Here is a 27,918-nt window from a genome sequence, read left to right as displayed (position 1 = left end):
AATTATGGGGAGAGCTAGTCAGAACCTGGAATTTCTATTTTATGGGGAATTTTAAACATATTTATATTTGCTTTTGATCCAATTCAGAATGAAAATAATTTTTTTTAAACTGCCAATGAGAGAGAATTTTTAAAAAAAGAAAAAAAATCATTTTAGAAAATATAACAATTTTGAAATTTCATTTAGTTATTTTAGAAGATTATTTTTACATGATTTCTTGTATTTCACGGCTACTACTGGCATATCAGAATAGACTATGAAAAACATTCTCTTTTATAAAGTCATTAAGGGCAGCTGCTACTTAGGTACCAGTTGAAACTTTTTAACTTTCTAGATCAGCTGTTCTCAAACTGTGGGTCGGGCCCCCAGAGTGGGCTGTGAACCCACTTTAATGGGGTCACCAGGCTGGCTTAGACTTGCCTGGTAGGCAATGAGGCTCAGGTTACAGGCCCTCTTCCTGGGGCTGAAGCCCTTGGGCTTCAACCCCCCGACCCAGAGCAGTGGGGCTCAGGCAAGCTTGGACTTCAGTCCCCTTCCTGTGGACATGTAGTAAGTTTTGTTGTCAGAAAGGGGTCATGGTGCAATGAATTTGGAGAACCCCTGTTCTAGATCAAAACAGCCCATTAACTGCTCCCTCACACACAGCCACTGGGCTGCCTGAAACCAGCACAGTCATCATCACAGCCACAACAGAGTGAAACTACACCAGATCACAGCAGCTGCAAGAGCCTTCCATCAAGAAGGGAACTCATCACACAGAGAGGAGGCAGCCCCAGCTCTGGGATGGGGGATATGCACAGGGAGCTTCCCAACCCCAACCAACACCAAGCTCCCCCATCCCCACACCAACTAGTGCAAATCACTGTTCACGCAGCTCAGACGCTATTCATCTCAAAGGAAGAGTTGAGGAGGATTTTGACCTTTCAACTCTGGAGAAATAGGGGTAGTAAGGGTACAAGGCCCTGCCCAGAGTGAGCTTTTTGATGCCAGCTCATGCCCTGCGATGGGCCAGGAATCAGCTGCCTTTTGGGTGAAGGTGCCTGGTTCAGAGGCATCTTTAAGACCAGCCACCCATGAGCAGAGGGGAAGGCAAAAAGTTTGCACTGGCTGCTCCTGTACTCTCTGCCACTAGCAGAGACGAACCCTGGGCACCAAGCACCCAAATTCCCCAGGGAGGAGCCACCAACACGTCCCGGTTACACTGTGGTGTGATACAGACTCACCCAGGAGGTTAGCGTTAACCCAGCAAGCCCTGCAGGCTCCATGGGACAGGCAGAGGGGCTTGGCCCAGTCTGCGGAAGCTGGTCAGGGAGGGGTCTCCAGACCATCTCTGTCTCTCAGCTGCAGCTTTCACCAGCCTGTGGTGGGTCCATGCAGCCCACCACAGGGGAAGGAATGAGGCAGCTCCCCTGCTGTGCTCCTGAGCACACTGGACAACTAGTGCCAGGTGCAGCTGCAGCATCACTCACAGGGACAGATCCAGGAACGTCACAGATTCACTGGAACAGAAGGGAGTATGGACACGCTAACCTGGAGTATCTGCAAGGTTCTTACTGGGCGCCCGTGTGAGTTTTAGTTAAAAGCTGCTTTTGCTGATAAGCGGAAATTAGAAGGTTTTGCTGTTGCTAGAGAAATTGTTATAGCCCATTAGGGGTTATGATTGGTCTGATGCAGGGTATAGTCATGATTTGAGTAAAACAATTGGCGAAGGCATTATAAGAAGAATTCTCATTTTAACTATATGAGGGTGAGAAAACAAGCTCATTGGAACGTAACTCGGGGATTCGGCTCAAGACCAGAACTGCTAGGATTTTTAACCCTTGCATGACCAGACTGTGGAGAAGCCAGAGCCCCAGATGACACAACGCTGACTGGCCATAAGGAGACGTCTGTCTGCTTTATTGGGAGTGGTGAGCATTAGTAGTCTGCTGATCAGTTGTTGATTGCTAATAAATACATGTACATGCTTAAGAATATTCACTGTGTGATAAAGGCTCTTTCACTGGAAAAAGGTCCTGTTAACCCGTAGAGGGTCATTGCACCCCGAGGGGGAGGAGAGAGCTGTAAATTGTGAGGGCAAAAGAGGAGGTCTTAAGTGGGGTTCCACAGGGATCTGTTCTGGGTCCAGTGTTTAACATCGTTATTAATGACCTGGATGTATGTACGGAGAGCAGACTGATCAATGCTGCAGATGACACAAAGCTGTGGGGTGGGGGGAAGGAGGTTGCCAACACTTCAGAGGACAGAGCTAAAATTCAGAGGGATTTGGATAAATTGGAGAACTGGGCAATAGGCAACAAAATGAAATTCGACAAAGAAATGTGGGTGCACCACGTAGGGAAAGAAAACCAAATGCACAAATACAGAATGAGGCAAACTGGCTCGGCAGCAGCGCTGCTGAGAAGGATCTGGGAGTGGTGGTGGGTGGGTGTTTGTTAGTGGAAAGGCTTGAATCATAAAAGATGAAGAGTTCAGGTGTACTAAGTGTTTCTTTCAAACTCTGATACTTATGGTAAATAAACCACAAAAGGCTGAAAAAGTTTTGAATCTGTTTCTCTCTCTCTATGCAGATACACCTACAATAACCGTATTTGACAAAACTCACACGCAAACTTAAACCTGTTTCCTGAAAGTATTTTTAATGCTAATACTTGCATCTACTTGACGTTTTTCTAAATACTTTCTCAACGTTTCAGATAAATTACATCTTTCTTGGAGACAAGTATCAGGGGGTAGCCGTGTTAGTCTGTATCCCCAAAAACAACGAGGAGTCCGGTGGCACCTTAAAGACTAACAGATTTATTTGCGCATAAGCTTTTGTGGGCCCACCGACGGGTTTATTGTACATCTGGAGCAGATTACAAGACATTCTCAGGGGCGTCCATCTGGGTCTGTCCCCGCCTAGGTGGAATCAGGCCACTCTTTGTTCCCAGCCCAGAAGTGACTCCTCCTTTCTGTGGCCCACCCCATCTCACCTCTAAGGCCCCGCCTCCATCTTTGTCTTCTTTCCCGGGCAAACAGGTTTCCAGGTGACTCTCTCTTCAGCTCTTTGTTCTCTCCGCTGCCCATAACTGGCTGGCTCCAAGTTCGGATGGGCCTTCGGGTCATCAGTCGCTGAGTTACAAAGTGTCCAGGCCATGGTCTGGGGTCCAGGCTGCTAGACTGGGTCACACCTGGTCCTCTACAACAACAGACACCCCCCCCCCCACCTTGGGTAGACATGCAGCACATGGGGGAAACTGAGGCACACACAGTATACACACGCAACATTAGGAAAATGTCCCACTTCACCACACAGGTTGCTTAGAGAGGATATGGAATCCCCGTCATTGGAAGTTTTTAACAACAGGTTGGACAAACATCTGTCAGGGATGGTCTAGGTTAACTTGGTGCTACCTGAGATTGGGGCTGCACTTGATGACCTTGAGGGCCCTTTTAGCCCAGCATTTCTATGGCTCTATCAATGGTGAAAAGGACATTAGAGGCACTTATAAACTAAACACAGACACTTATTCCTGTCCAGCAAAATGCCTCAGCCGATGAGAGCAACAGCGCTGCCAGCTGCGAGTAGACCTGGCCATTTACCATGTTATAATCATGAAATTCTACAGAAAAGACAGACGTCCCCACCATAGACACACACCAGCTACTGCTCACAGATCTCGCGCACCGCCCAGGGTGTGCAGACAGCACTGCGCAGCCAGAGCACTGAGTGCATCACTGAACGCTAGCAAACACTGAACTCGGACTAACAGAGTTTTTATCCATTCACATTTTGGAAATTATTCTGTGCAAATAAAACATTATTACAGAAAACTATGACATCTGAAAAGCAAAAAGTGGTTCAGTGAGCAGACAGATGAGGCCGGAAATCCCACACAGGACACTCCAAGTGCCAGAGAAAAGCTAGGGAGGGGTTGACTGGTTCTTGCAGGGAGACAGAGCAGAGCTCATCCGTCTTCCTCTCTGGGCTCCCCTCACGTCGTGGCACAGACTCCAACAGGCTCAGTTAAGCTGCAGAAGTTAAACACAGGCAACGTCTATTAAAGGGAACCTGCCAGAATGTTTTGCAATGACAGTGCACGCTGCTGTGGGACGGTCGCCCTAGTGGCTGCAGGGTTCAGTGGACAAAATCTCGAACCCCGCTGACAAAGCTTGTAGCTCCAGGGTCACAGACCCGGGTTCCTGGAGCCCCAAGTGCTGGGCTCTGTCCCTCCTGCTTCCTCCCTGCAGTTTCACTGGAGACTGTTCTCTGAAGCAGCTGGAGTTATCCTTGCAAAAGCTGAGCTCAGCCCACGCTGTGTCAGCAGCCACAGAGAAATCCCTCTCACTAGAGTCTTTCACACCTAAATTCATCACAGATAAAACAAGGGGGATTTGGCTACAAACCTGTTCCTGCACCCTCATGTGAATAAAAGGGAAATAAGAGATCCAGAACCCCCCTGTCCTGCTCCTTGGGGCTGGTTTGCTAGAGGGTCCAATGACTTGGACTAGGTGTCTCTCTCCAGAGGCCTCAGTGAGAGCAGTGAACCCCTAGGCTACAGCCTCCATCACTTACCCTTGGCAGATAGGTCAGAGCCACTAGAGCCTTGGTCATTTTCTGTGCAGAGGAGGAGGAGAAGAGAGAGGATATTAGCATCTCTCACAAGGCAGGGTTTCAGCGGAGTTAGTAGATACGGGGACTCCTATCCAAAGGGAACAGTCATCACCTCACTCTTCCCTAGCAGTGAGCTGGTTGGTGCACAGACCAGTCTACAGGGCAGCTGCCCAGGATTTCCATTATTCCCACGCAAAAAATGTCACCACTGCAGGGGGTCAGCACTGCTCTGTGCTCTTCATGCCTCGTCAGAACGGGAGCCCGGAACACTCAACATTCAATGGCTGGCAAAGTAGGAGATGCTGGGCTAAGGATACTCAGGCCAAACAACCTCAACTCTGCCCCCTTTGGTCTGTTCCCAGAGGGGTCCCTCATGCAGACCACAGACGTCACCCTCGCCCCCTGCCAATGAACAGCAATTCCCGCCTCTTGAAAAGGGGATAAGGACAACCTGGGGAATTACAGACCAGTCAGATTAACTTCAGTACCCAGAAAGAAAATGGAGCAAATAATTAAGCAATCACTTTGCAAACACCTAAAAGATAACAAGGTGATAAGTAACAGTCGGCATGGATTTGTCAAGATCAAATGGTGTCACACCAACCTGATAGCTTTCTGTGACAGGGTAACAAGCCTTGTGGATGGGGGAGAAGCGATAGATACGGTATCTCTAGACTTTAGTATGGCCTTGTCTACATTGGCACTTTAGAGCGCTGAAATTTCCTTGCTCAGGGTGGGAAAAAACACGCCCCTGAGCAATGCAAGTTTCAGTGCTCTAAAGTGCCCGTGAGGTCACAGCACCGGCGCGGGGAGCCGCTCTCCCAGCGCTTTCAGCTACGCCCCTCGTGGGGGGTGGCTTTTTTAGAGCGCTGGGAGAGCTGTCTCCTAGCGACGGTGCCGCGATTACACGCTGGTGTCATGGCAGCGCTTTTACGTTGCTAATGTAGACGAAGCCTAAGACTTCGGCTACGGTCTCACATGGCCGTCTCATAAAGTAGGGAAATACAGCCTAGGTGGAGCTACTGTAAGGTGGGTGCAGAACTGGTTGGAAAACCGCTCCCAGAGAGTAGTTATCAATGGTTCACAGTCAGGCTGGAAGGGCATCACAAGTGGGGTCCCACAGAGATCAGTTCTGGGTCCACTTCTATTCCATATCTTCAGCAATGATTTAGATGATGGCATAGAGAGCACACTGATAAAGTTTGTGGAGATACTAAGCAGGAAGAAAAGGAGGACTTGTGGCACCTTAGAGACTAACCAATTTATTTGAGCATGAGCTTTCGTGAGCTACAGCTCACTTCATCGGATGCATTCAGTGGAAAATACAGTGGAGAGATTTATATACCTAGAGAACATGAAACAATGGGTGTTACCATACACACTGTAACCAGAGTGATCACTTAAGGTGAGCTATTACCAGCAGGAGAGCGGGGAGGGAGGGGACCTTTTGTAGTGATAATCAAGGTGGGCCGTTTCCAGCAGTTGACAAGAACGTCTGAGGAACAGTGGGGGGTGAGGGAGTGGGGGGAAATAGTTTTGCTTTGTGTAATGACCCATCCACTCCCAGTCCCTATTCAAGCCTAAGTTAACTGTATCCATTTTGCAAATTAATTCCAATTCAGCAGTCTCTCCTTGGAGTCTGTTTTTGAAGTTTTTTTCTTGAAGAATTGCCACTTTTAGGTCTGTAATGGAGTGACCAGAGAGATTGAAGTGTTCTCCAACTAGTTTATGAATGTTATAATTCTTGACGTCTGGATTCGTGTCCATTTATTCTTTTACATAGAGACTGTCCAGTTTGACCAATGTACATGGCAGAGGGGCACTGCTGGCACATATCACATGGGTAGATGCGCAGGTGAACGAGCCTCTGATATTGTGGCTGATGTGATTGTGGCTGACGTGATTAAGCAGGAAGGGGTTGCAAGTGCTTTGGAGGACAGGATTCTAATTCAAAATGATCTGGACAAACTGGAGAAGAGGTCTGAAGTAAATAGGATGAAATTCAATAAGGACAAATGCAAAGTACTCCACTTAGGAAGGAACAATCACATGCACACATACAAAATGGGAAATGACTGCCTAGGAAGCAGTACTGAGGAAAGGGATCTAGAGGTCATGGTGGATCACAAGCTAAATATGAGTCAACAGTGTAACATTGTTGCAAAAAAAGCAAACATCCTTCTGGGATGTATCAGCAGGAGTGTTGAAAGCAAGACATGAGAAGTAATTCTTTCACTCTATTCTGCGCTGATAAGACCTTAGCTGGAGTATTGTGTCCAGTTCTGGGCACCATATTTCAGAAAGGATAGTGGACAAATTGGAGGAAGTCCAGAGAAGAGCATCTAAAATAATTAACAGTCTACAAAACATGAGCTATGAGAGAAGATTGAAAGAATTGGGTTTGTTTAGTCTGTAGAAGAGAAGACTGAGGGGGAGATGTGATAACAGTTTTCAAGTGCATAAAAGGTTGTGACAAGGAGGAGGGAGAAAAATTGTTTTCGTCAACATCTGAGAACAGGACAAGAAGGAATGGGCTTAAATTGCAGCAAGGGCGGTTTAGGTTGGACATTAGGAAAAACTTCCTGCCAGGGTGGTTGAGCCCTGGAACAAATTGCCTAGGGAAGTTGTGGAATCTCCATCATTGGAGGTTTTTAAGAGCAGGTTAGACAAACACCTGTCAAGGATGGTCTAGAGATGAAACAGTCGTGCCCTGAGTGCAGGGAACCAGACTAGATGTCCTCTTGAGGTTCTTTCCAGTCCTATGATTCTATGGTACTAGAGCAATAGTTGGAGATTTCCTTAAAATCCTCAGTGTAGACAAGGCCTATGAGTGGGAGCGAGGATCTCCTGTCAGAGCCTCTAGGCTAAAATCCACAAGCAAACACTGATCGCTGTTCAGGGATGGCCACTTGAAAAGAGGCGATGGGTCTCTCGTCACTTACCCTGAGCTACAGCATAGCCGTCTCCCTTCCTCCCTGCAGAGAAAAGGCAAATTTCAGTGAATGCAGCTCCCAAGGCAGGAACCAACTCTGATCTGTGTCCGCACCTTAGAAACCGGGCCCCTGGCCCAGCACAGACCCCTGGCGCTCAGTAATGGACTCAAGGTCCGAGGCACTCATGATCGGCAGGAGGGAAAGACACAATGAGACAGAGTTTCCAAAGAACTCAGCCCACTGGGTGCTCTTTGGAAAATCTAGCCTCATATAAACTGTAACCTGCACCCAGTTTCTGGGTCTCTCTCTCCAGCAGCTCCCATTGGGGGTCATTAGCTCAGTACCACAGTGGGGCAGTTACACCGGACTGACACTGGTTCCTGTACTGCTGTTGTCCTTAGGCGGGTGTGCAGGGCCCAGCAAGTCAAGGGAGTTCCCACATTCCAATTCTTTACCCGGGCGTTTCTTTTTCCAGATGACTACTCCGATTATAACACCAATCAGGAAAACTGCAGTGATAACGCCAGCCAAAACGGGAAACAGATTGTTATTTCGTTCTGAAATGGAATGGAGAGAATGATCAATGGGGAAAAATCCCCTCCCCCCACTGAACCCCCTTTCCATCCCACTGCAGGGATCCGTCAGTCAGCTCCCCAGGTTAGGGCTAAGTCCTGCAACCCTCCACCCCTTCCAGTGAGCTCCACGCAGCCACCATACACCTACCATGCATTGCACCCCACCATACAAAGTCCTGGACACAGCCTCTACTCCTTCAAATCATAATACATATGTAGCACTTAAACTAGAAGACTTTTATAACATTAACCAATCCTCATAAACCTCTGTGTGGGGGAGGATGGATGTCAGTATCGTCCCTAAATTGGAGGGGGGAAAGACTTGCTGAAGGTCACACAGCGAGTCAGTGCAAGAGCCAAGAACTGAACCCAGGAGTCCTGGCTCCCAGCCCCTCACCCCCCCCCCTTGACCACGCTGACTTTAATGACTAATGGAAAGTCCCATTGCGTGATTCTGGTGACAAACTGGAAACTGACCTCAAAGTTCTGGATTTCCCTGCCAAGAATGGAGTTACAGACACAATGCGTGTTTTTAGAGGAGGCAGGAATTGAACAGGAGAAGACAGAGATATTTTAATACTGTTCTTGGTTTATATAAGCCCGTTAAACCCCGAGTTCTCCATACACATTCAGTTTCACTAATCAGCTTCTCCTGTTGTCAGAAAGAGGCACGTAATAAAACAGCAAAAAGAAAAATATTTCTAAGAGAATAAGGAAATGTGGTTTATGACACAAAAATTGGCAGGGGGTGTGGTAACAAGATTATGATGCGAAACCATCTGCTGACGAGAGTCCCGGTGCAGGCTGCCCTCTCAGAAATTGTTTTCACTTCCAAATGCTGCATTTTTTCACATCCCAATTAACACGCAAAAAGATGGCTGGAAGGCAGCTCCATGGGTAAAAAATTCTTCCAAGACTTTCTTGTGCTAGGGAACTAGCAGACTCTCCCTCCTGATGCAGGGCTCTTATCTGCCTCCTCGCTCCATTCCAAGGCCATACCCCCCCTTCCAGCATCACTGCACACAGAAACAAGCTGCTCCCAAAATTAAACCTCTCTCTCTGGCCACATGGGCAAGGATGAAGGGCCCCCAGAGCCGTGTTTCTGAGAACCTGCTGAAGTTGAGAACAGGCTGGAAGCTGAAGCAAGACGAATTTTGACTGCAAGTAAGGGGCAGATTTGAGCTCCCCTTGGGATGTGGTAAATTCTCCATCCCTTAGAGACTTTACATCTGGAATGGGCATCTCTTTCTGAAGGATCAGTTCTAGCTTGCCCACAGGCTACCAGCTTGGTCCCTGGTGTGATTCCCTGCCCTGGCCTATGCAGGAGCTCAGACTGCTCTCTTCCAGCATTAATGCCTCATGACTAATCTTCTCCCTTCGGAGACACTGTATTGCTGAGATGTATCCAACAGCCCCAGAGGCAGAAAACTGGAGAGCAGACATGAGCCCCAAGCACTGTGGGTCCCAACTCTAGCACAAGAACTTGACTGCAGAGGGACAGGGCCAAAGGGGACAGGGCCTCACAGACCCTGAGGAAATTCCAGCTTCAGCCTAGAAATCCGAATGAGAATTTTTCAGGGTTTGAGTTTAATGGATTCCCTCTCTCCCACTAGAAAAACAGACAAACACACAAATGCCTTACCCCAGGAGACAGAGAGTGGCTCCAACAGGCTTTCATGCTCTACATGGCATGAATAATGGGCTTTGATCTTGGGATCAATCTCCATTGTCACCCAGGTCTGGTAAGTCCCGTCCCCACTGGGTAGGATGCCTTCAGAGTAGGTCTCTTGCTGTCTGCTCTCCCCATTTTTCAGCCAGGTCACGGTGATGTCCCGGGGGTAGAACCCACTGACCTTACAGGAGAGGGTGATGAGGCCGTCATGAGATGACCTGTCACTCACTCTAGCTGTTGGGCGCACTGGGAAAAAAGAAGAAATTGAAGTTAGTTGTTTCCAAGCTCTAATCCAGGCAGCCTTTGCTGGAGCTTTGCAGCATGAAATTTTCAGACCCGAGCAGGGGGAGAGGATGAAAGTCCATGAGACGGAATCCCTCTGATGAGAGAGAACCACCGTGTTAGAGGATTTCTGTGCCCAATTCACAGCATCAGCAACGGTGAACCCCGAATCCAGGTCCCTGACCAGATTTTATGAGTGTGGAAACCAGAAGCCTCTGCTCCCAGCCAGAGTGACACAAGTACCTTAAAAGGCCTCACTAAGCTCCAGATACAGGTGTCACAGATGTCAATCCTTAATCACACGCTACGTTTGTGGTCATCTCCTATCCTATCCTGCAACTGTCCTCCTGAGTTGGAGTGGTAAAGCATTTATCCTCTTCCCTTCTATGTTTGTGCTGATTAATCTTTAACTAAAAAGCTTTGGTAATAAATGTGACTGAGTGTGATTATCTGAGGTCTTATTGATAAAAGAATCAAGTAATAAGTAAGGAAGTGTTGCAGCAAAGGTAGGTCTTGAGAAGGAAGACTTCAAGGACAAGGGGAGCCTTCTTCTACATTAGTATGGGGAGGGCAATTCCAATGTAGGGGATGGCATGGAAGGAAGCACATAGATGACCGTGGGAGAAGTTGGACAAAGAGGCAACAAGGACAAAACTACCGTCATTGGTGGAACAGAGGGGCTGAGGGTAACACAACAAATATGATGGTGCGACAGTGAATGAGGAAGAGTTATATGGTGTTTGAAGCTGGTGTCCAGAGAAGTGGTGGCACTTCCATAATTAAAGTTCAGTGGAGCTTTCTCTACAGAGTCTATTTTTAAGAGTGCTCTAAAATGCACAGGCACAGGCAGATTGCCTTGATAACTGCTGCATCACACCAGGGGAAGAGGAGGAATTTGTGCTGTGAATTTCGGCTCATTTGGTCAAGTGGCTCTGGAGATACAGCTCCTCTACAGTGAGCTGCTTTTATCATTTATCAATTTCTTATATCTTTTTCCACCAGAGCGGGCAGAGGGTGGGCGGGGGGGGGGTTGTTTCCCCACCCATCCCTGATGCGAGGTTAGTTGAACGGCCCCCTACCCCCCTGCTCCATTTTGGAACTGGGGCTGGGGAATGGAGATGTAACCTGTAGTGACCTCTTGGGTGGGGCTTGTCCCCCATTTTACCTTTCCTCTGCAGAGTCTCCTTCCCGTACTCTAGAGCACTCCTTAGCCAGGGACTACATTTCTCCTCCAGGTAGCGTTTCCACTGCTGATTGTCAAGTACTTCAGCATCCCATCTCCTCTTGGTGATCTGAGCCCCAATGTCTGCTGCTACCCAAGTCATGGTCTCCTTATCGAAGGTAAGGAAGTCTTGTCCGTCATATGAATCCTGGTAGAACCCCTGAATGACGTCGTCTTCCTGGAGATCACAGCCGCTTATCACCTGAATAATGTGAAACCCTAAAACACAGCTGAGGGTCAGCAGCAGCCTCTCTCTGAAAATCTCACCAAGACACCACTGCAGGTAGCCCAGTGGATCCTCCCCTTGTTATTGGGCCCTCCCTCCCCTGAGAAATGGGGTTCCCACTTATGCTGTGGGGTCCTAAACCCTCCCAGCTCCTTTCAGGAGGGAGCCTGTTGTCGTCAGGGTCATTTTAGGGAAAGAGAGCGTGCAGAGGGTCTGTTCCCCACTCTCTTCTGCTCTGGTTGTATTAATTTTGCAGGTCCTCGGGGTCACTTGGTCCCCCACCTCCTCCATTCACAGTACCCCCATGTCCCCGTGAGGACGGGGTACAGGAGGTCTGTCCCCGACACTAACCTCTGCTCTGGTTTCATGACCTCACAGAATCCCCAGGGTCCCTCTGTTTCCCTGCCCCCTCTTCCCCGTCCTCCCAACTCAATCTAGGAATGGCAAAGCACCAGCTTCGGATGCGCTTGGCCTCTTTTTCACATGGCCACTGTCTCAAGGTGATTCCCTGTAAGGATCAGGCCATTGACGGCCTTTAGTACAGCTGGCCACCATTTTCCTACAGCCAGACGAATCTTCACAACGGCCCCCATCTCGCACACCACCAAGAGCAGACTCAGTTAATACAGCCACCCCTGGGCTGACAGGAGACAGGGAGGGAGACTGGGGGGTGGGAGGTGAGGATGGGGACAGGAAGGAGAATTTAGGGGAGAGGGAGGGAGGCTGTGGTGAACAGAGATCACTGTGGGGATCACAAGGAAGACTGAAACGTGTGAGGAACGGATCAGAGCCCTCGCTTGGCAAACAGGGCAGAATGTGGGGGCACAAAAATAACCCAAACAGGGTCCCAAATATTTTCACCCCTCCCCCACCCTGCATTAGATACATCGAGGTAAATGCCTGGATTTTCAGCAATGACTAGTGATTTTGGGTGCCCAACTGAGACCTTTTAAAGGGACCTTATCAGAATGTGGAAGCACTTGGCCTCTGAATCTCAGACACCCAAAAATCACTAATCACTTCTGGAAAAATGTCGGCCAAGGGATTAAAATACAAATAAAATTTGGTGTCACAGCCACAGGTGAGAGCCAAGCCTACTAAGCTGCATCCCTGAACCATGCCCCAGGTTTGGACAAAAACCTTCCTGTAACGGTTGTTCTCAGAGCTGTGCTGCACACGTCCATTCCACGCTAGGTGTGCGGGCCCCACCCACAGTCCCCGGGAATTTTCCCTCCGTGATACCCCTCAGGCCGGCTCTAGCGCCCCCTGGTACGATGCGCTCATGTCGCAGGGCGAGGGGACCGGTTGACCCCCCCGCACCTTCTCAGTTCCTTCTTGCCAGCAACTCCAACAGAGGGGTAGGAGGGTGGCTCGGGGAATGGACGTGTGCAACATGTCCCAAAGAAGAACAGTTACAGAAAGGTTAGTAACCATTTTTTCTTCTTCAACTGCTTCAAAAACGTCCATTCCACGTTCGGTGTCTACCAAGCAGTACTTTAAGAGGTGGGCTCGGAGTTCATGGACACGTGGATTACAACACTGCCCAACCAAGCCCAGTGTCATCTCTAGCTTGCTGAGCGATGACATAGATGGAAGAAAAAGTACGTACTGACGCTCAGGTGGCTGCTCTGCAAATGTCCTGGATCGGGCCTGGGCCACAAACACCACTGAGGAAGCTTGTGCTCTCACAGAACGGGCCGTCAGGAAGGCGGGTGGTGGGATACCTGCCTCCTCGTACCACATGCGACTGCACAATGTGATCCAGGATGAAATTCTCTGAGCCTTTCATCCTATCAGCTACTGCCACAAAGAGCTGCGTGGATTGACGGATCGACTTTCTATATAGTCCTTTCTATACAGAACACTAGGGCGTGCCTAACATCCAGAGTATGGAGATGTCATTCCTCCCTATTCTTGTGTGGCTTCGGGAAGAAAATAGGAAGGACAATAGCCTGATTACATGAACTGCGAGACTACCTTTGAGAGGAACATGGGGTGGAAGCGACGTTGTACCTTGTTGTTAAAGAACACTGTATACAGAGGTTTTGACAGAAGAGCTCTAATCTCCGAGACCCTCCTGACTGAGGTAATTGCTACCAGAAAGGCGACCTTCCAGGAAAGGAACAACAGAGGGCACAATGCCAGTGGCTCAAAGGGAGGCCCCGTGAGCTCTGACAGGACCAGTTTTAAGTCTCCCAGGGGGATGGGTTCCAAGATTTGTGGGTGTTAGGGTTCCCTCCCCACGCTGAACTCTAGGATACAGATGTGGGGACCCCCATGAAAGACCCCCTAAGCTTATTTCTATCAGCTTAGGTTAAAACTTCCCCAAGGCAAAAATACTTTGCCCTTGGAAGGTATGCTGCCACCACCAAGTGATTTAACAAAGAATCAGGAAAAGGACCACTTGGAGTTCCTATACCCCCAAAATATCCCCCCAAGCCCTTACACCCGCTTCCCTGGGGAGGCTTGAGAATAATATTCTAACCAGTTGGTTACAAAGTGATCACAAACCCAAACCCCCAGGTCTTAGGACAATAGAGAAATCAGTCAGGTTCTTAAAAGAAGGATTTTATTTAAAAAAGAAGGTAAAAATCACCTCTATAAAATCAGGATGGAAAATAACTTTACAAGGTAACAAAAGATTCAAAAACACAGCAGAACTTCCTCTAAGCTTAGTTTCAAAGTTACAGAAAACAGGAATAAACCTCTCTCCAGCAAAGGAAAAATTCACAAAATATAATCTAACACGCCTTGCCTGGCTTTTACTTACAATTTTTGATGCATCCGATGAAGTGAGCTGTAGCTCATGAAAGCTTATGCTCAAATAAATTGGTTCGTCTCTAAGGTGCCACAAGTCTCCTTTAATTTTTGTAATATGAGAGACTTTTAGGATGGTTTATAGGAGAAGGAGTTTTCTGACTTGATGTTTCTCTGCTTCCCAAGAGAACATACACAAAAAAAGCCTTCCCCCACCCAAGATTTCAAAGTATCTTCTTTCCCCATTGGTCCATTTGGTCAGGTGCCAACCAGGTTATTTACCCTTACAGGTAAGGAGGAATTCTAGGCTATCCTTAGCTGTACGGTTATGACAGCGGATATAGCCTTTCAAAGCCCTTGAGGAAGTGAATGGACATTTCATGTGAAAAAACTGACCACCCACCCAGCAGGGGTTAGAATGCTGAGATTGCTGGTAGGTGTACCTTAACAGATGAAACTGCTAAATCTTGCTTATTAGAGGGCTTATTCCTTCACCCTCCCACTTCCCTGGTCCTTCTCGCATGAACAGAGAGCAACAATACCCAAAATCCAAAGGTGCAAACAATTCAATGTTTATTGGGGTGAACTTCCAGCAAGCTTAAATCCAAGTTCCTTTTTCCTCATTTTCGAATCCCAACTTACTTCCTGTTTGCCCCTAATTTATAAAGTAATATTTTAAGCTATACCTTAACCAATCATTTTACTGAAATTTATCTAACCAATCCTAACATATTGTAACATGATTAGATAAGCAATTATCTGCCACCACCTTAATTAGTTTACACCCAGCAAAATTGTTTCTGCCTGCTGTATAATTAATCACAAAACCAGACAGAGACCATGCAAATAAACAACAGCAAAGTGGGAACTATAATGACAAAACAATACAGAAGTGAGGATTTTACAACTACATCTATAAAGACATAAGGGTTTCCCAGGTGTATCTATTGATAAGTGAGTTCTTATCAAACAGGTTTCAGAGTAGCAGCCGTGTTAGTCTGGATTCGCAAAAAGAAAAGGAGGACTTGTGGCACCTTAGAGACTAACCAATTTATTTGAGCATAAGCTTTCGATAAAGTGAGCTGTAGCTCACGAAAGCTTATGCTCAAATAAATTGGTTACTCTCTAAGGTGCCACAAGTACTCCTTTTCTTATCAAACAGAAAACTATCAAACTAAATTTTCTTGTACATCCTCTAGGCTGTTCCCTTTATCTGGAGGTGATCACCTTTTTAACAGCCCCAGATTGCCTTATTTCAATAGGACTGGTTTGAAATGTGTGAGGACATGACTGTATGCTTTCCAGCTTATGGCTGCTCTCACTGCTTAGCCAGAGGCCTTAGCTTAAAAACAGGGCCCCAGACCGTCACAGTGAGAGAAGGCCCTTACACTGGCAGACAGTGATTCTTTCTTTTGTACCTCTATAACTAGCTAAATGATAAACATATACCTAAATTCTTAAAGTACAGGCCTTTACAGACTGGACTGAATATCTATATCCTAGCACTCCATACCCCTCCCCCTTTTGGGATCCTCCTGCCCAGGTATCCCTGGAAAAGCATAGAATATCAGGGTTGGAAGAGACCTCAGGACGTCATCTAGTCCAACCCCCTGCTCAAAGCAGGACCAATCCCCAACTCCCAGATCCCTAAATGGCCCCCTCAAGGATTGAGCTCACAACCCTGGGTTTAGCAGGCCAATGCTCAAACCACTGAGCTATCCCTCCCCCCCAGGACATATGGCGACACACTTCCTGATAGGGCCAGCCATCAAGTTGGAAGGTGTCGATATTCCACCTGTCCCACTGCCCCTTGTGTAGTACAATACCCTGCAACTTCTCTCGTACAGGCATACCACACCTATTCTAATTAGTGTTCCAGACTTCCCATTATAGTGGGCCTGAGAACGTTGGGTCCAGGCTGTCTAGTACACCGAGGGGGAAGGCTTACTACATTACTTATAGGTTATAATTAGTGGCTGTTCTCTAGGGGGTTGTGCCCCCCTTGATTGTTTCCATATGCAACATAACACGGATAGAGTTATCAATACACCAGCTGCTATGATAATCCACAGCAACACTGAGAGTCCTGACCACTGCAGTATGGTCCAACATCCTGGCCACCACCAAAAACACAGCTTCTCCTCCTTTGATAGGGTTAAAATTTTGTTAGTGCCATCCTGCAGTGTGTATTGTAAGTGTGTCCAACTGTTGGCGCTTCCAGCAAGTTGCTCTTGTAATTTCTGTGTACTCTTGTCCATATTGTGTCCGCTGTTTCCAGACTGTTCTGGAGTATCTGCTTCATCTGAGAGATGACTCAGTGGGCGAGAGGCAAGGGTGCCGGAACAGGGGGACCAAGGGGCCATGGCCCTGCCACTTCAGCAGCAGGTGAGAGCAGGGGGGAGGGGGCAGAAACTCAGGAGAAGAGGTGGAGCGGGGGCGGGGGGGGAGCGTCGGGGAAGAGGCGGAGTCACAGTTTCAGCACCGGTCTCACCACTCATAGGGAGGTTCTGGCACCCCGGTGAGAGGCCTTGCTGAGTCGACCAAATGGAGAAACGCTTCCACTCGGTGAGGTAAGTAGCACTGCTAGAAGGTTTCCTACTGCCTAGCAAGACCTAGCCGACCTGCTCTGAACAGGCCCGTTCTGCAGGTTTAACCATGGGGCTGTCAGGCAGATGGAGCATTTGGCCGTGGGAAGGTGCCAAAAAAAAAAAAAAAAGGGAAGAAGGAGGATCCTGGGAACTACAGGCCAGTCAGCCTCACTTCAGTCCCCGGAAAAATCATGGAGCAGGTCCTCAAAGAATCAATCCTGAAGCACTTGCATGAGAGGAAAGTGATCAGGAACAGTCAGCATGGATTCACCAAGGGCAAGTCATGCCTGACTAATCTAATCGCCTTCTATGATGAGATTACTGGTTCTGTGGATGAAGGGAAAGCAGTGGATGTATTGATTCTTGACTTTAGCAAAGCTTTTGACACGGTCTCCCACAGTATTCTTGTCAGCAAGTTAAGGAAGTATGGGCTGGATGAATGCACTATAAGGTGGGTAGAAAGTTGGCTAGATTGTCGGGCTCAACGGGTAGTGATCAATGGCTCCATGTCTAGTTGACAGCCGGTGTCAAGTGGAGTGCCCCAGGGGTCGGTCCTGGGGCCGGTTTTGTTCAATATCTTCATAAATGATCTGGAGGATGGTGTGGATTGCACTCTCAGCAAATTTGTGGATGATACTAAACTGGGAGTAGTGGTAGATACGCTGGAGGGCAGGGATAGGATACAGAGGGACCTAGACAAATTGGAGGATTGGGCCAAAAGAAATCTGATGAGGTTCAATAAGGATAAGTGCAGGGTCCTGCACTTAGGATGGAAGAACCCAATGCACCGCTACAGACTAGGGACCGAATGGCTAGGCAGCAGTTCTGCGGAAAAGGACCTAGGGGTGACAGTGGATGAGAAGCTGGATCCGAGTCAGCAGTGTGCCCTTGTTGCCAAGAAGGCCAATGGCATTTTGGGATGTATAAGTAGGGGCATAGCAAGCAGATCGAGGGACGTGATCGTCCCCCTCTATTCGACATTGGTGAGGCCTCATCTGGAGTACTGTGTCCAGTTTTGGGCCCCACACTACAAGAAGGATGTGGATAAATTGGAAAGAGTCCAGCGAAGGGCAACAAAAATGATTAGGGGTCTGGAACACATGACTTATGAGGAGAGGCTGAGGGAACTGGGATTGTTTAGTCTGCAGAAGAGAAAAATGAGGGGAGATTTGATAGCTGCTTTCAACTACCTGAGAGGTAGTTCCAGAGAGGATGGTTCTAGACTATTTTCAGTGGTGGAAGAGGACAGGACAAGGAGTAATGGTGGGGGAGGTTTAGGTTGGATATTAGGAAAAACTTTTTCACTAGGAGGGTGCTGAAACACTGGAATGCGTTACCTAGGGAGGTGGTAGAATCTCTTTCCTTAGAAGTTTTTAAGGTCAGGCTTGACAAAGCCCTGGCTGGGATGATTTAATTGGGGATTGGTCCTGCTTTGAGCAGGGGGTTGGAGTGGATGGCCTCCTGGGGTCCCTTCCAACCCTGATATTCTATGATTCTATGATTCTAACTCCTGGAGAGCCCTGAAGTGTCCTGGGAAGGGGAAACACCCATCCCTGCCTCTTCTGGGGAGGAGGCAGCCTGCATCAGCATGGGACCTTCCTTCTCTCCTTCTGCACCAACCAGATCCTGTAGCTCCAGGTTCTGAGAGTCAGTACCTGGCTCAATATCTTAGTCGGATCAGCTGCTGTTCAGTGTGACAGAGGAATCCCTCTCTCAGACACCACTGAGTAGGAGCATCTACATGGGAGATGGGGGGGGGGGCAGGAAGCAGAGGAAAACCCCAGGGGTTCCAAAAAGGCCACTGTATCTGCATGGGCCATTGCCCACTGGGCCAGGTGCTCAGAGGATCCCCCACCCTGGGATCCACCATTTCGTAGGGCTGACTGGTGGGGTACTGGTACTAGGTCCCTCAGCTGAGTGCAAGATTCAAACGCCAACTTGGATGATGAGTCATCTTGTGGAGACGAGGGGGGTGTGGTACCCGTCGACTCCCTGGGACGGTGCTCAGGATCCAGGGATCGGGCCGAGATGGGGAAGCTGCTTTGACATAAGCAGAGAGCAAGGGCCTGGTACCAGACGGGAGCTCGGGCCAACACGCTCCCTTCTGCCTCCCCCACTGCTGGCACCAACTGCTGTACTGCCAGCCAGTCCCTGGCCACCGCAAACCCCTCCGGGGTGGCCGGCACCGCGACCCTGCTGCTGCCTCATGGTCCCTCTGGTGCCAGCGGCTGGTCGGGCACTGGACACCACAGAGCCTGTGGACAGGGCGGAGTCGACGGTACCGCCTGCGGAGCAGGGGCAGAGGACTGGCCAGATGCTGGTCCCCCGGCACTCCCCATGCTTGGCCATTCTTACAAATGGGGAACCTCTCAGACAGCTGCTGCTTATGTTTCTTTCTTGGCCCTGGGCTTGGGGAACGGTGCAGAGAGTCCTGTATGGACTCTCTCTGCAGCAGCTCTTCATACCAACACAGAAGTACATGGTGCCAAGTTTGACTGGCTCGGCTCCGAAGAAGGTTTGAGTGCCGCTTCCATCAGGAGGGACTTCAGCCTGGCCTCCCTGTCCTGTTTCACATGTGGCCTGAACTGGTGGCAGAGCTCACAGCGATCCGCAAGAGGAGTCTCATCCAAGCACTTTAGACAGCTAGAGTGCAGGTCACTCAAAGGCATGGGCTCGCTGCAGGAGGACCTGGGTTTGAAGCCCGGAGACCGAGGCTTGCCCAGTTTCAGGAGCCAAAGAAACTCTGCTACGAGAGTCCAACTAACTATTTACACCAACTAAAGTCAAAAGGTGAGAAAACAACGGAGGGGAAAAGGGATGGAGTAACAGGGAAAGAACCACTGAGAATCTTGAGAGGTGCAGGGCGGCTGGTCAGACACACAGAGATCCCAAGCCAGGCACCCGAGAGAAGTGGGGTGGGTCAGACCTCCCCACCTATCCCTCTTCTCCTCTGTGCTGCACTCCACAGGGATGAGCAGGGTGGGGGCACCGATGGGGTCTCAGAGGGACCAGACCCCGAATTCCCCCATGTGCGTGTTGGGGGCAGATGCAGCTAGAGAGGGGAACACTGTTGGTGGACAAAATGCAGGACTCAGGACAGTCTCTGGCGAGCTGGCAGCCCCAGGACTGCGAGGAGGGGGTAAATGGGGGAAGGAAGGGGCAGCCAGGACAGTGGTTGGGGAAGGGACAGAGGGGACACAACAGCAGCTTGCCCAGCCCTGGCAGGGTTAGGGGCAGGCGAGCGGAGCCCCTCTCTCAGCACTGGGGAGGCCGGTGTCCGTGTGAGCAGGTCAGGCTGGACAGGCTCAGCAGCTGGAGACCAATGGTCGAGACTAGTCAGGAGAGGGTTAAACTAGCTACAGAGGGGGCGGGCTAGGGGGGTAGACACTTGGCAACCCTCCTCCCTGTTGCCTAGTCCTGGGGCAGGGCCACCAGAAACTCAGGTGTCCAGGGCAGGATGGGAATTAGTTCTCATTGCTGCTGTCTCAGTGCCGGGAGCCAGGAGGGATTGCGGGGGGGTGATGGGGTGATTACAACAAGGGGTTGGGGACACTCCTGGGTGAGGACCAATGCGACAGGCCAGTATTACTGAGATGGGGGAATCAGGGATTTTCACTCGCCAATCTCGTCAGGAAGGGCAGAGCAATTACATCAGAGAGACTGATTTCAGAGGAGCAGCCGTGTTAGTCTGTATTCGCAGAAAGAAAAGGAGGACTTGTGGCACCTTAGAGACTAACCAATTTATTTGAGCATGAGCTTTTGTGAGCTACATCCGATGAAGTGAGCTGTAGCTCACGAAAGCTTATGCTCAAATAAATTGGTTAGTCTCTAAGGTGCCACAAGCCCTCCTGTTCTTTTTATCAGAGAGACCCTCACCTGCCAGGGACAGTTCAGCAGCGCCCGGCACTGAATGCTTATGGATGGATCATCACAGTCTTAAGTGAGACAGAACAATCGGGAGCCTGGCCACATGGCTACACCCCCCCACATTAGGGACTGAGCAGGAAGAACGGCTCTTTACACATCTATCGATAATGTGCAGGGGAACCTGGCTGACCCTGGAGGCTCCAACCCGGGGACATGTGCTGGGGTTTGGAAGCCCGGGAGTCTCTGCATGTTGCAGGGGCTGATTCTCTCACTAACTCTCCAGCCCAAGTCAATGTCAGACCCTCGCTCTGTGGAGTCTGACCTTCGATAAACTCACTTGGGAAATAAGACAAAGCGAACAATGAAGGAGACTCACTGGTGAACAGCTTTTCCCCAGGGCTGGGGTGAATGCAGCGTACCTGATCTTGTGACTTTACTGTGTCTCTCATGATGGGGTGGGGGGGCGTTAAATCCCCAGTTCCTGGACTCATGGGATTAGGGGAGAGTCTGAGTTTTGTTTTGTTTTTTTACAGCAGTAACTTCTAGCCTTTCTAGCAGCAGGGAAAACCCTGGAAATTTGTTCCTTAACAGCTCAAAGAAAAATAAACTCCAATATTAATCCCAAAATACTCATGACATTTAAGTCAAACTCAGGATTTTTGGGGCCTGACTTGTGAGCTCTGAACACAAGGGGTGGGGGGGTCCCCCGAGGGGCAGCAGGGGCAGCTGCAAGTGGGACTGGTAGCAGAAATCTGGGGTGTTTGGGGAGGGGACAGTATGAGTGTCCCACGTTGGAGGGTGTCAAAAAATATCTTTTGCATGAACCCTCCATCCTGCAGCCCCTCCCCACCCCATGTCCCTTTGTCCCCCACATTCATAGAATCATAGAATATCAGGGTTGGAAGGGACCCCAGAAGGTCATCTAGTCCAACCCCCTGCTCAAAGCAGGACCAATTCCCAGTTAAATCATCCCAGCCAGGGCTTTGTCAAGCCTGACCTTAAAAACCTCTAAGGAAGGAGATTCTACCACCTCCCTAGGTAACGCATTCCAGTGTTTCACCACCCTCTTAGTGAAAAAGTTTTTCCTAATATCCAGTCTAAACCTCCCCCACACTGACTCTAGTGAGAAAATGTCCCTGAGGGTGGTCCCTTCCCCCCATCCCCAACATGCATCCCTGTGTCCCTTCACCCTGTTTACATCAACCGCGCCCCCCGACCCCATGTCCCTGCGTCCCTAGGTTGGGTCGTGTCCCGCACTCACCCTCGCTCTGGTTGTAGAGCTGACTCAGGGTGTTCAGACTCGCTCCAAACCATTTCTGGTGGCGCTGTGCCCACCAGGTCATCTCGTCCCAGAACTCCGGACCCTCGTTCTCCGCCATCCACGCTGGGCCAGGCTTCGCCCCCTGCATCTCGCTGGTGTAGACGTAGATGACCTGATCGTCCACGTACACAACACGGCTGTACCAGGGCAGCCCCGGGCCGGGCTCCGACACCACCGTGTCCAATATGCGCCTGGAGTGCAGGCCTGGGAGGGGGGAAGATTGGGGGCAGGGAGGTCAGACCCAACCAGACCCTGCCAGGGAGCCCCTGGCAATACACAAGAGGCGGCGCCAGCCCTCAGGAGCGCTCCTATGGGAGGGAGACCTGGGAAAGAGCTCACAAAACGGCCTGACCGGGGAGAAAGAGATCGTGGGGTAGAAGGAGAAAGGGAGGCAGGGCTGGAGGGGGAGTGAGAAGGGGAAGGGGTCGGGAGATATAGGGGGGCTGAAGCGTGTGTGAGGAGTAGGAGAGCATATAGGGAGAGTGTATTTAGGATTCAGGGGAGTGTGACAAAGGAAAGGAGGCCCAGGAGGAGGGGCAGGGCTGGAGTGCGGTGTGGGGAAAAGGAAGGCGGTGTTATGGGAGAGGGTGGAGCAGGAGGACTGGGGGATAGGAGATGGGGGATGCAGGAGCTGATGCTGGGGAAGGCAAGTTGGGCAGCAGGATGTGTCCAAGGGAAAGGTGGGAGCCAGGACACCAGCTGTGCACACAATTTACTGTCATTTATTCAGAACATAAGAACGACCATACTGGGTCAGACCAAAGGTCCATTTAGCCCAGTATCCTGTCTGCCGACAGTGGCCAATGCCGGGTGCCCCAGAGGGAATGAACAGAACAGGTCATCATCAAGTGATCCATCCCGTCGCCCATTCCCAGCTTCTGGCAAACAGAGGCTAGGGACACCATCCCTGCCCATCCTGGCTAATAGCCACTGATGGACCTATCCTCCATGAACTTAGCTAGTTCTTTTTTGAATCATGTTATAGTCTTGACCTTCACAACATCCTCTGGCAAGGAGTTCCACTGGTCGACTGTGTAATGTGTGAAGAAATACTTCCTTTTGTTTGTTTTAGACCTGCTGCCTTTTAATTTTCTTGGGTGACCCCTAGTTCTTGTGTGACGTGAAGGGGTAAATAACACTTCGGTTTTCACTTTCTCCATACCAGCCATGACGAAGACTTTGATTTGGTCATGGATATTTTTAGTAGAAGTCCTGGACAGGTCACGGGCAACAAAGAAAAGCTCATGGAAGCCCATGACCTATCCGTGACTTTTACTAAAAATATCCATGGCAAAATGGGGAGCTCAGCTGCGTGACACACACACTGCCTGCAGGGGCCAGGCAACTGCGGGCCACTCAGAGGTCCGGGGTCCCCTCTGCCGCCACGGCAACTGGGAGCGGTTGGTTCCCCCCACAGCCCACGGAGCCCACCCCGCCACTCCCAGCTGCTATAGGTGGCAGGGGGACCCCACAGCTTCTGGCCGCCGTGGGCTGAAGTTATGGAGTTAGCTGGAAGTCACAGATTCCGTGACCTTCGTGAAAAAAACATAGCCTTAGTCTTGATTTTATAGACTTTGATCATATCCCCCTTAGTCGTCTCTTTTCCAAGTTGAAAAGTTCCAATCTTATTCATCTCTCCTCATGTAGCAGCCGTCCCATACCCCAATCATGTTTGTTGCCCTTTTCTGTACCTTTTCCAATTCAAATATATCTTTTTTCAGATGGAGTGACTACATCTGCATGCAGTATTCAAGATGTGGGCGTACCATGGATTTATATAGAGGTAATATGATATTGTCTGTCTTATTAATCCCTTTCCTAATGGTTCCCAACATTCTGTTAGCTTCTTTGATTGCCACTGCACATTGAAAAAACAAGGAGTCCTGTGGCACCTTAAAGACCAACGCGTTTATTTGAGCATAAGCTTTTGTGTATGCATCTGACGAAGTGGGTTCCAGCCCACGAGAGTTTATGCCCATATAAATTTGTTAGTCTTGAAGGTGCCACAGGACTCCTCGTTGTTTTTGCTGAAACAAACTAACACAGCTAACCCTCTGAAACTGCACATTGAGTGCATGTTTTCAGAGAACTATCCACAATGATTCCAAGATCTCTCGAGTGGTAACAACTAATTTAGACCTCATCACTTTATATGTATAGTTGGGATTATGTTTTCCAATGTGCATTACTTTGCATTTATCCACACTGAATTTCACCTACCATTTTGTTGCCCAATCAACCAGTTTTGTAAGATCACCAGTGCCGAATAGAGGGGAATAATCACTTCCCTCCATCTGCTGACAATGCTCCTACTAATATAGCCCAATATGCCGTTGGCCTTCTTGGCAACAAGGGCACACTGCTGACTCAGATCCAGCTTATTGCCACAAGTTTTCAAAGATAACGGCCAATGGCTCTGTAATCACATCAGCCAACTCACTAAGCACCCTTGGATGCATTAGATCTGGACCCATGCACTCGTGCATGTCCAGCTTTTCTAAATTGTCCTTAACCTGTTCTTTCACCACTGAGGGCTGCTCACCTCCTCCCCATACTGTGTTGCCCGGTACAGCAGTCTGGGAGCTGACCTTGTCTGTGAAGACCGAGGCAAAAAAAGCATTGAGTACTTCAGCTTTTTCCATATCACCTGCCACTGTGTTGCCTTCCCCATTCAGTAAGGGTTCCACGCTTGCCCTGACCTTTTTCTTGTTACTAACATACCTGTAGGAACCCTTCTTGTTACTCTTCACATCCCTTGCTAACTGCAACTCCAATTGTGTTTTGGTCTTCCTGATTACACCCCTGAATGCTTGAGCTTTTTTTTTTTTTTAATACTCCTCCCAAGTCATCTGTCCAAATTTCCACTTCTTGTAAGCTTCCTTTTTGAGTTCAAGCTCACTGAATTTCACTGTTAAGCCAAGCTGGTCATCTGCCATATTTGCTATTCTTTCTGCACATCGGGATGGTTTGTTCCTGCACCCTCAATAAGGCTTCTTTAAAATACAGCCAGCTCTCCTGGACTCCTTTCCCCCTCATCTTAGCCTTCCAGGGGATCCTGCCTATCAGTTCCCTGAGGGAGTCAAAGTCTGCTTTTCTGAAGTCCAGGGTCCGTATTCTGCTGCTCTCCTTTCTTCCTTTTGTGAGGGTCCTGAACTCGACCATCTCATGGTCACTGCTGCCCAGGTTGCCACCCACTTCTACTTCCCCTGCCAATTCTTCCCTGTTTGTAAGCAGCAGGTAAGAGGAGCACAGCCCCTAGATCGGAGGTGGGCAAACTATGGCCCGCGGGCCAAATCTGGCCTGCGGGACCCTCCTGCCCGGCCCCTGAGCTCCTGGCCCGAGAGACTAGCCCCTGGCCCTCCCCTGCTCTTCCCCCTGCCCCGCAGCCGCAGCTCACTCTGCCGCTGATCAATGCCCTGGGCGGCGGGGCTGTGAGCTCCGGGGGCAGTGCAGCTGCAGAGCCCGGCTGGACCTGGGGCTCGTGCTGTGCAGTGCGTGGCTGGCTCCAGCCGGGCAGCTCAGCTGTAGTACCGCCAGCCACTGGTGCTCCAGGCAGTGCGGCAAGGGGGCAGGCAGGGTGGGCGCTGGATAGAGGGCAGGGGAGTTCGGGGCTGTGGCTGGGGTCGGGGCGGTCAGAGGGTGGGGAAGAGGGGAGTTGAATGGAGGCAGAGGTCCTGGGGGGGCAGTCAGGAAGGAGCGGGGGGTTGGACGGGGCAGCGGGGGGCAGTTGGGGGCAGGGGTTCCGGGGCAGTCAGGGAACAGGGAGAAGGGGTGATTGAATGGGGAGGGGTCCCGGGGTGGCCAGCAGGGAACAGGGGGTTTGGATGGGGCAGCGGTACCGGGGGACAGGGGCCGGCCCACACCTGGCTGTTTGGGGACACACAGCCTCCCTTAACCAGCCCTCCATAGAATTTCCGAAACCCGATGCGGCCCTCAGGCCAAAAAGTTTGCCCGCCCCCGCCCTAGATGGTTCCTCCATCCTCAACATACAGGATTCTGAACACTATCCACCTTCAAGATCACCATCATTTTCTATAGTTTCAGAGTTATCTGCCAACGACAGTGTTTCAGTCACATCATGTATGTCATATAGCCACAGTGTATCACCTGTAGCAAAAAGGAAAAAAAGATCTCCATCATTCAGAAACCACCATACATAAATTTGTGAGAAGAACCAGTAGATTACAAAAAGAGGTAATTGATGAAAACATTACCCAGTTTGTTTATGCAACAAACTCTCCTTTCCACATGATTGAGAACCCACACTTCATTAACATGGTTCAGTCATTAAGACCAGGATACAGTCCACCCAACAGAGCAGATGTTGCAGGCAAATTCCTGGATAGTGTATGAAAGGGAAATTGAGCCGTGTGCAAAAAGTCTAGAGGGTAAAATTGTTAACCTGAGTCTTGATGGGTGGAGCAATGTCCACACTGATCCTGTTTCAGAGTTGTAGCCGTGTTAGTCTGTATCAGCAAAAACAACGAGGAGTCCTTGTGGCACCTCAGAGACTAACAAATTTATTTTGGCATTAGCTTTAGTGGGCTAAACTGAGCGAGATCTTAAAAAGAGAAATATGCAGTGACAGAGTTAAATTACAAACATTAAAAAACACGAATGGGACAAGCACTGTCTCTCACTCATTTTCTTCCAAATAGTCTCAATACTCAGTACCAGGGTCAAACCTTAACTGCTGTAAAACTAATCTGAAACGTTTTCAAAATAAATCACTGTTTAAAAATGTATAGTGTGTACCTTCTAAAGATGAAACCTACATCTACCTCTGAGTCTTGTGGAATATGTATTAAGGTTATAACAAACAACAAGAATGCACTTTTATGTGGAAAACCATGATTAAATTGAGTCCTCCTGACTAGTGATTTAAATCAGGATTTAAATCAAATCCACCCCCAGGAACTGTTCCAGAGCTGTGTTAGTTAAACAGAAATTAAAAGACACAGCGCCAAAAGTAAAACCCCTGCAAGCTGCATGGAAACTTTTTAAAGACACCATAATAGAAGCTCCACTTAAATGTATACCCCAAATTAATTTAAAAAAACATAGTAAGAGAACCAAGTAGTGCCAACCTGGCTAAACAACACAGCAAAAGAAGCAGTGAGAGGCAAAAAGGCATCCTTTAAAAAGTGGAAGTTAAATCCCAGTGTGGAAAATAGAAAGAAGCATAAACTCTGGCAAAGGAAGAGTAAAATACAATGAGGAAGGCCAAAACAGAATTCGAGGAACAGCTGGCCAAAGACTCCAAAACTAAAAGCATTTCTTGTTTTAAGTACATCGGAAGCAGGAAGCCGGTTAAACAACCAGTGGGGCCACTGGACGGTCAAGATGCTAAAGGAGCACTCAAGGACGATAAGGCCATTGCGGAGAAACAAAATGAATTCTTTCCATCAGTCTTCACAGCTGAGGATGTGAGGGAGATTCCCAAACTTGAGCCATTCTTTTTAGGTGACAAATCTGAGGAACTGTCCCAGATTGAGGTGTCATTTGGAACAAATTGATAAACTAAACAGCAATAAGTCACCAGGACCAGCTGACATTCATCCAAGAGTTCTGAAGGAACTCAAATGTGAAATTGCAAAACTACTAACCGTAGTCTGTAACCTATCATTTAAATCAGCTTCTGTACCAAATGACTAGAGGATAGCTAACGGGACGCCAACTTTCAAAAAGGGCTCCTGAGGTGATCCTGGCAATTCCAGGCCAGTACGCCTTACTTCAGAACAGGGCAAACTGGTTGAAACTCCAGTAAAGAGCAAAATTGTAAAACACATAGATGAACATAATTTGTTGGGAAAGAGTCAACACGGTTTTTGTAAAGGGAAATCATGCCTCACCAATCTACTATAATTCATTGAGCGGG

General features: G+C 49.2%; 1 protein-coding gene across 3 annotated transcripts in view; it reads right to left on the bottom strand.

Moving 5' to 3' along the window:
* Window positions 1-2,779: 2,779 nt before the first annotated feature.
* Window positions 2,780-27,918, bottom strand: part of LOC311520442 (class I histocompatibility antigen, F10 alpha chain-like) — a 33,152-nt gene continuing 8,013 nt past the window's right edge. Inside the window, exons 2-8 of one of the 3 annotated variants that reach the window (XM_084627887.1) lie at window positions 21,981-22,244; window positions 11,225-11,500; window positions 9,748-10,023; window positions 7,986-8,087; window positions 7,540-7,572; window positions 4,559-4,600; window positions 2,780-4,014 (exon numbers count right to left, since the gene is read on the bottom strand). In XM_084627887.1, the coding sequence (XP_084484013.1) occupies window positions 4,010-4,014; window positions 4,559-4,600; window positions 7,540-7,572; window positions 7,986-8,087; window positions 9,748-10,023; window positions 11,225-11,500; window positions 21,981-22,244 (998 nt within the window). In that variant the 3' untranslated portion in view covers window positions 2,780-4,009. The remainder of the gene's footprint in view (window positions 4,015-4,558; window positions 4,601-7,539; window positions 7,573-7,985; window positions 8,088-9,747; window positions 10,024-11,224; window positions 11,501-21,980; window positions 22,245-27,918) is intronic. The other 2 variants (XM_084627888.1, XM_084627889.1) reach the window with 2 other exon arrangements.

This window comes from Lepidochelys olivacea, assembly GCF_965140295.1.
Source record: "Lepidochelys olivacea isolate rLepOli2 genome assembly, chromosome: 5".
NCBI lineage: Eukaryota > Metazoa > Chordata > Testudines > Cheloniidae > Lepidochelys > Lepidochelys olivacea.
Note: the sequence above shows the minus strand (reverse complement) of the source record. Positions and strands in the feature narration are given on the sequence as shown.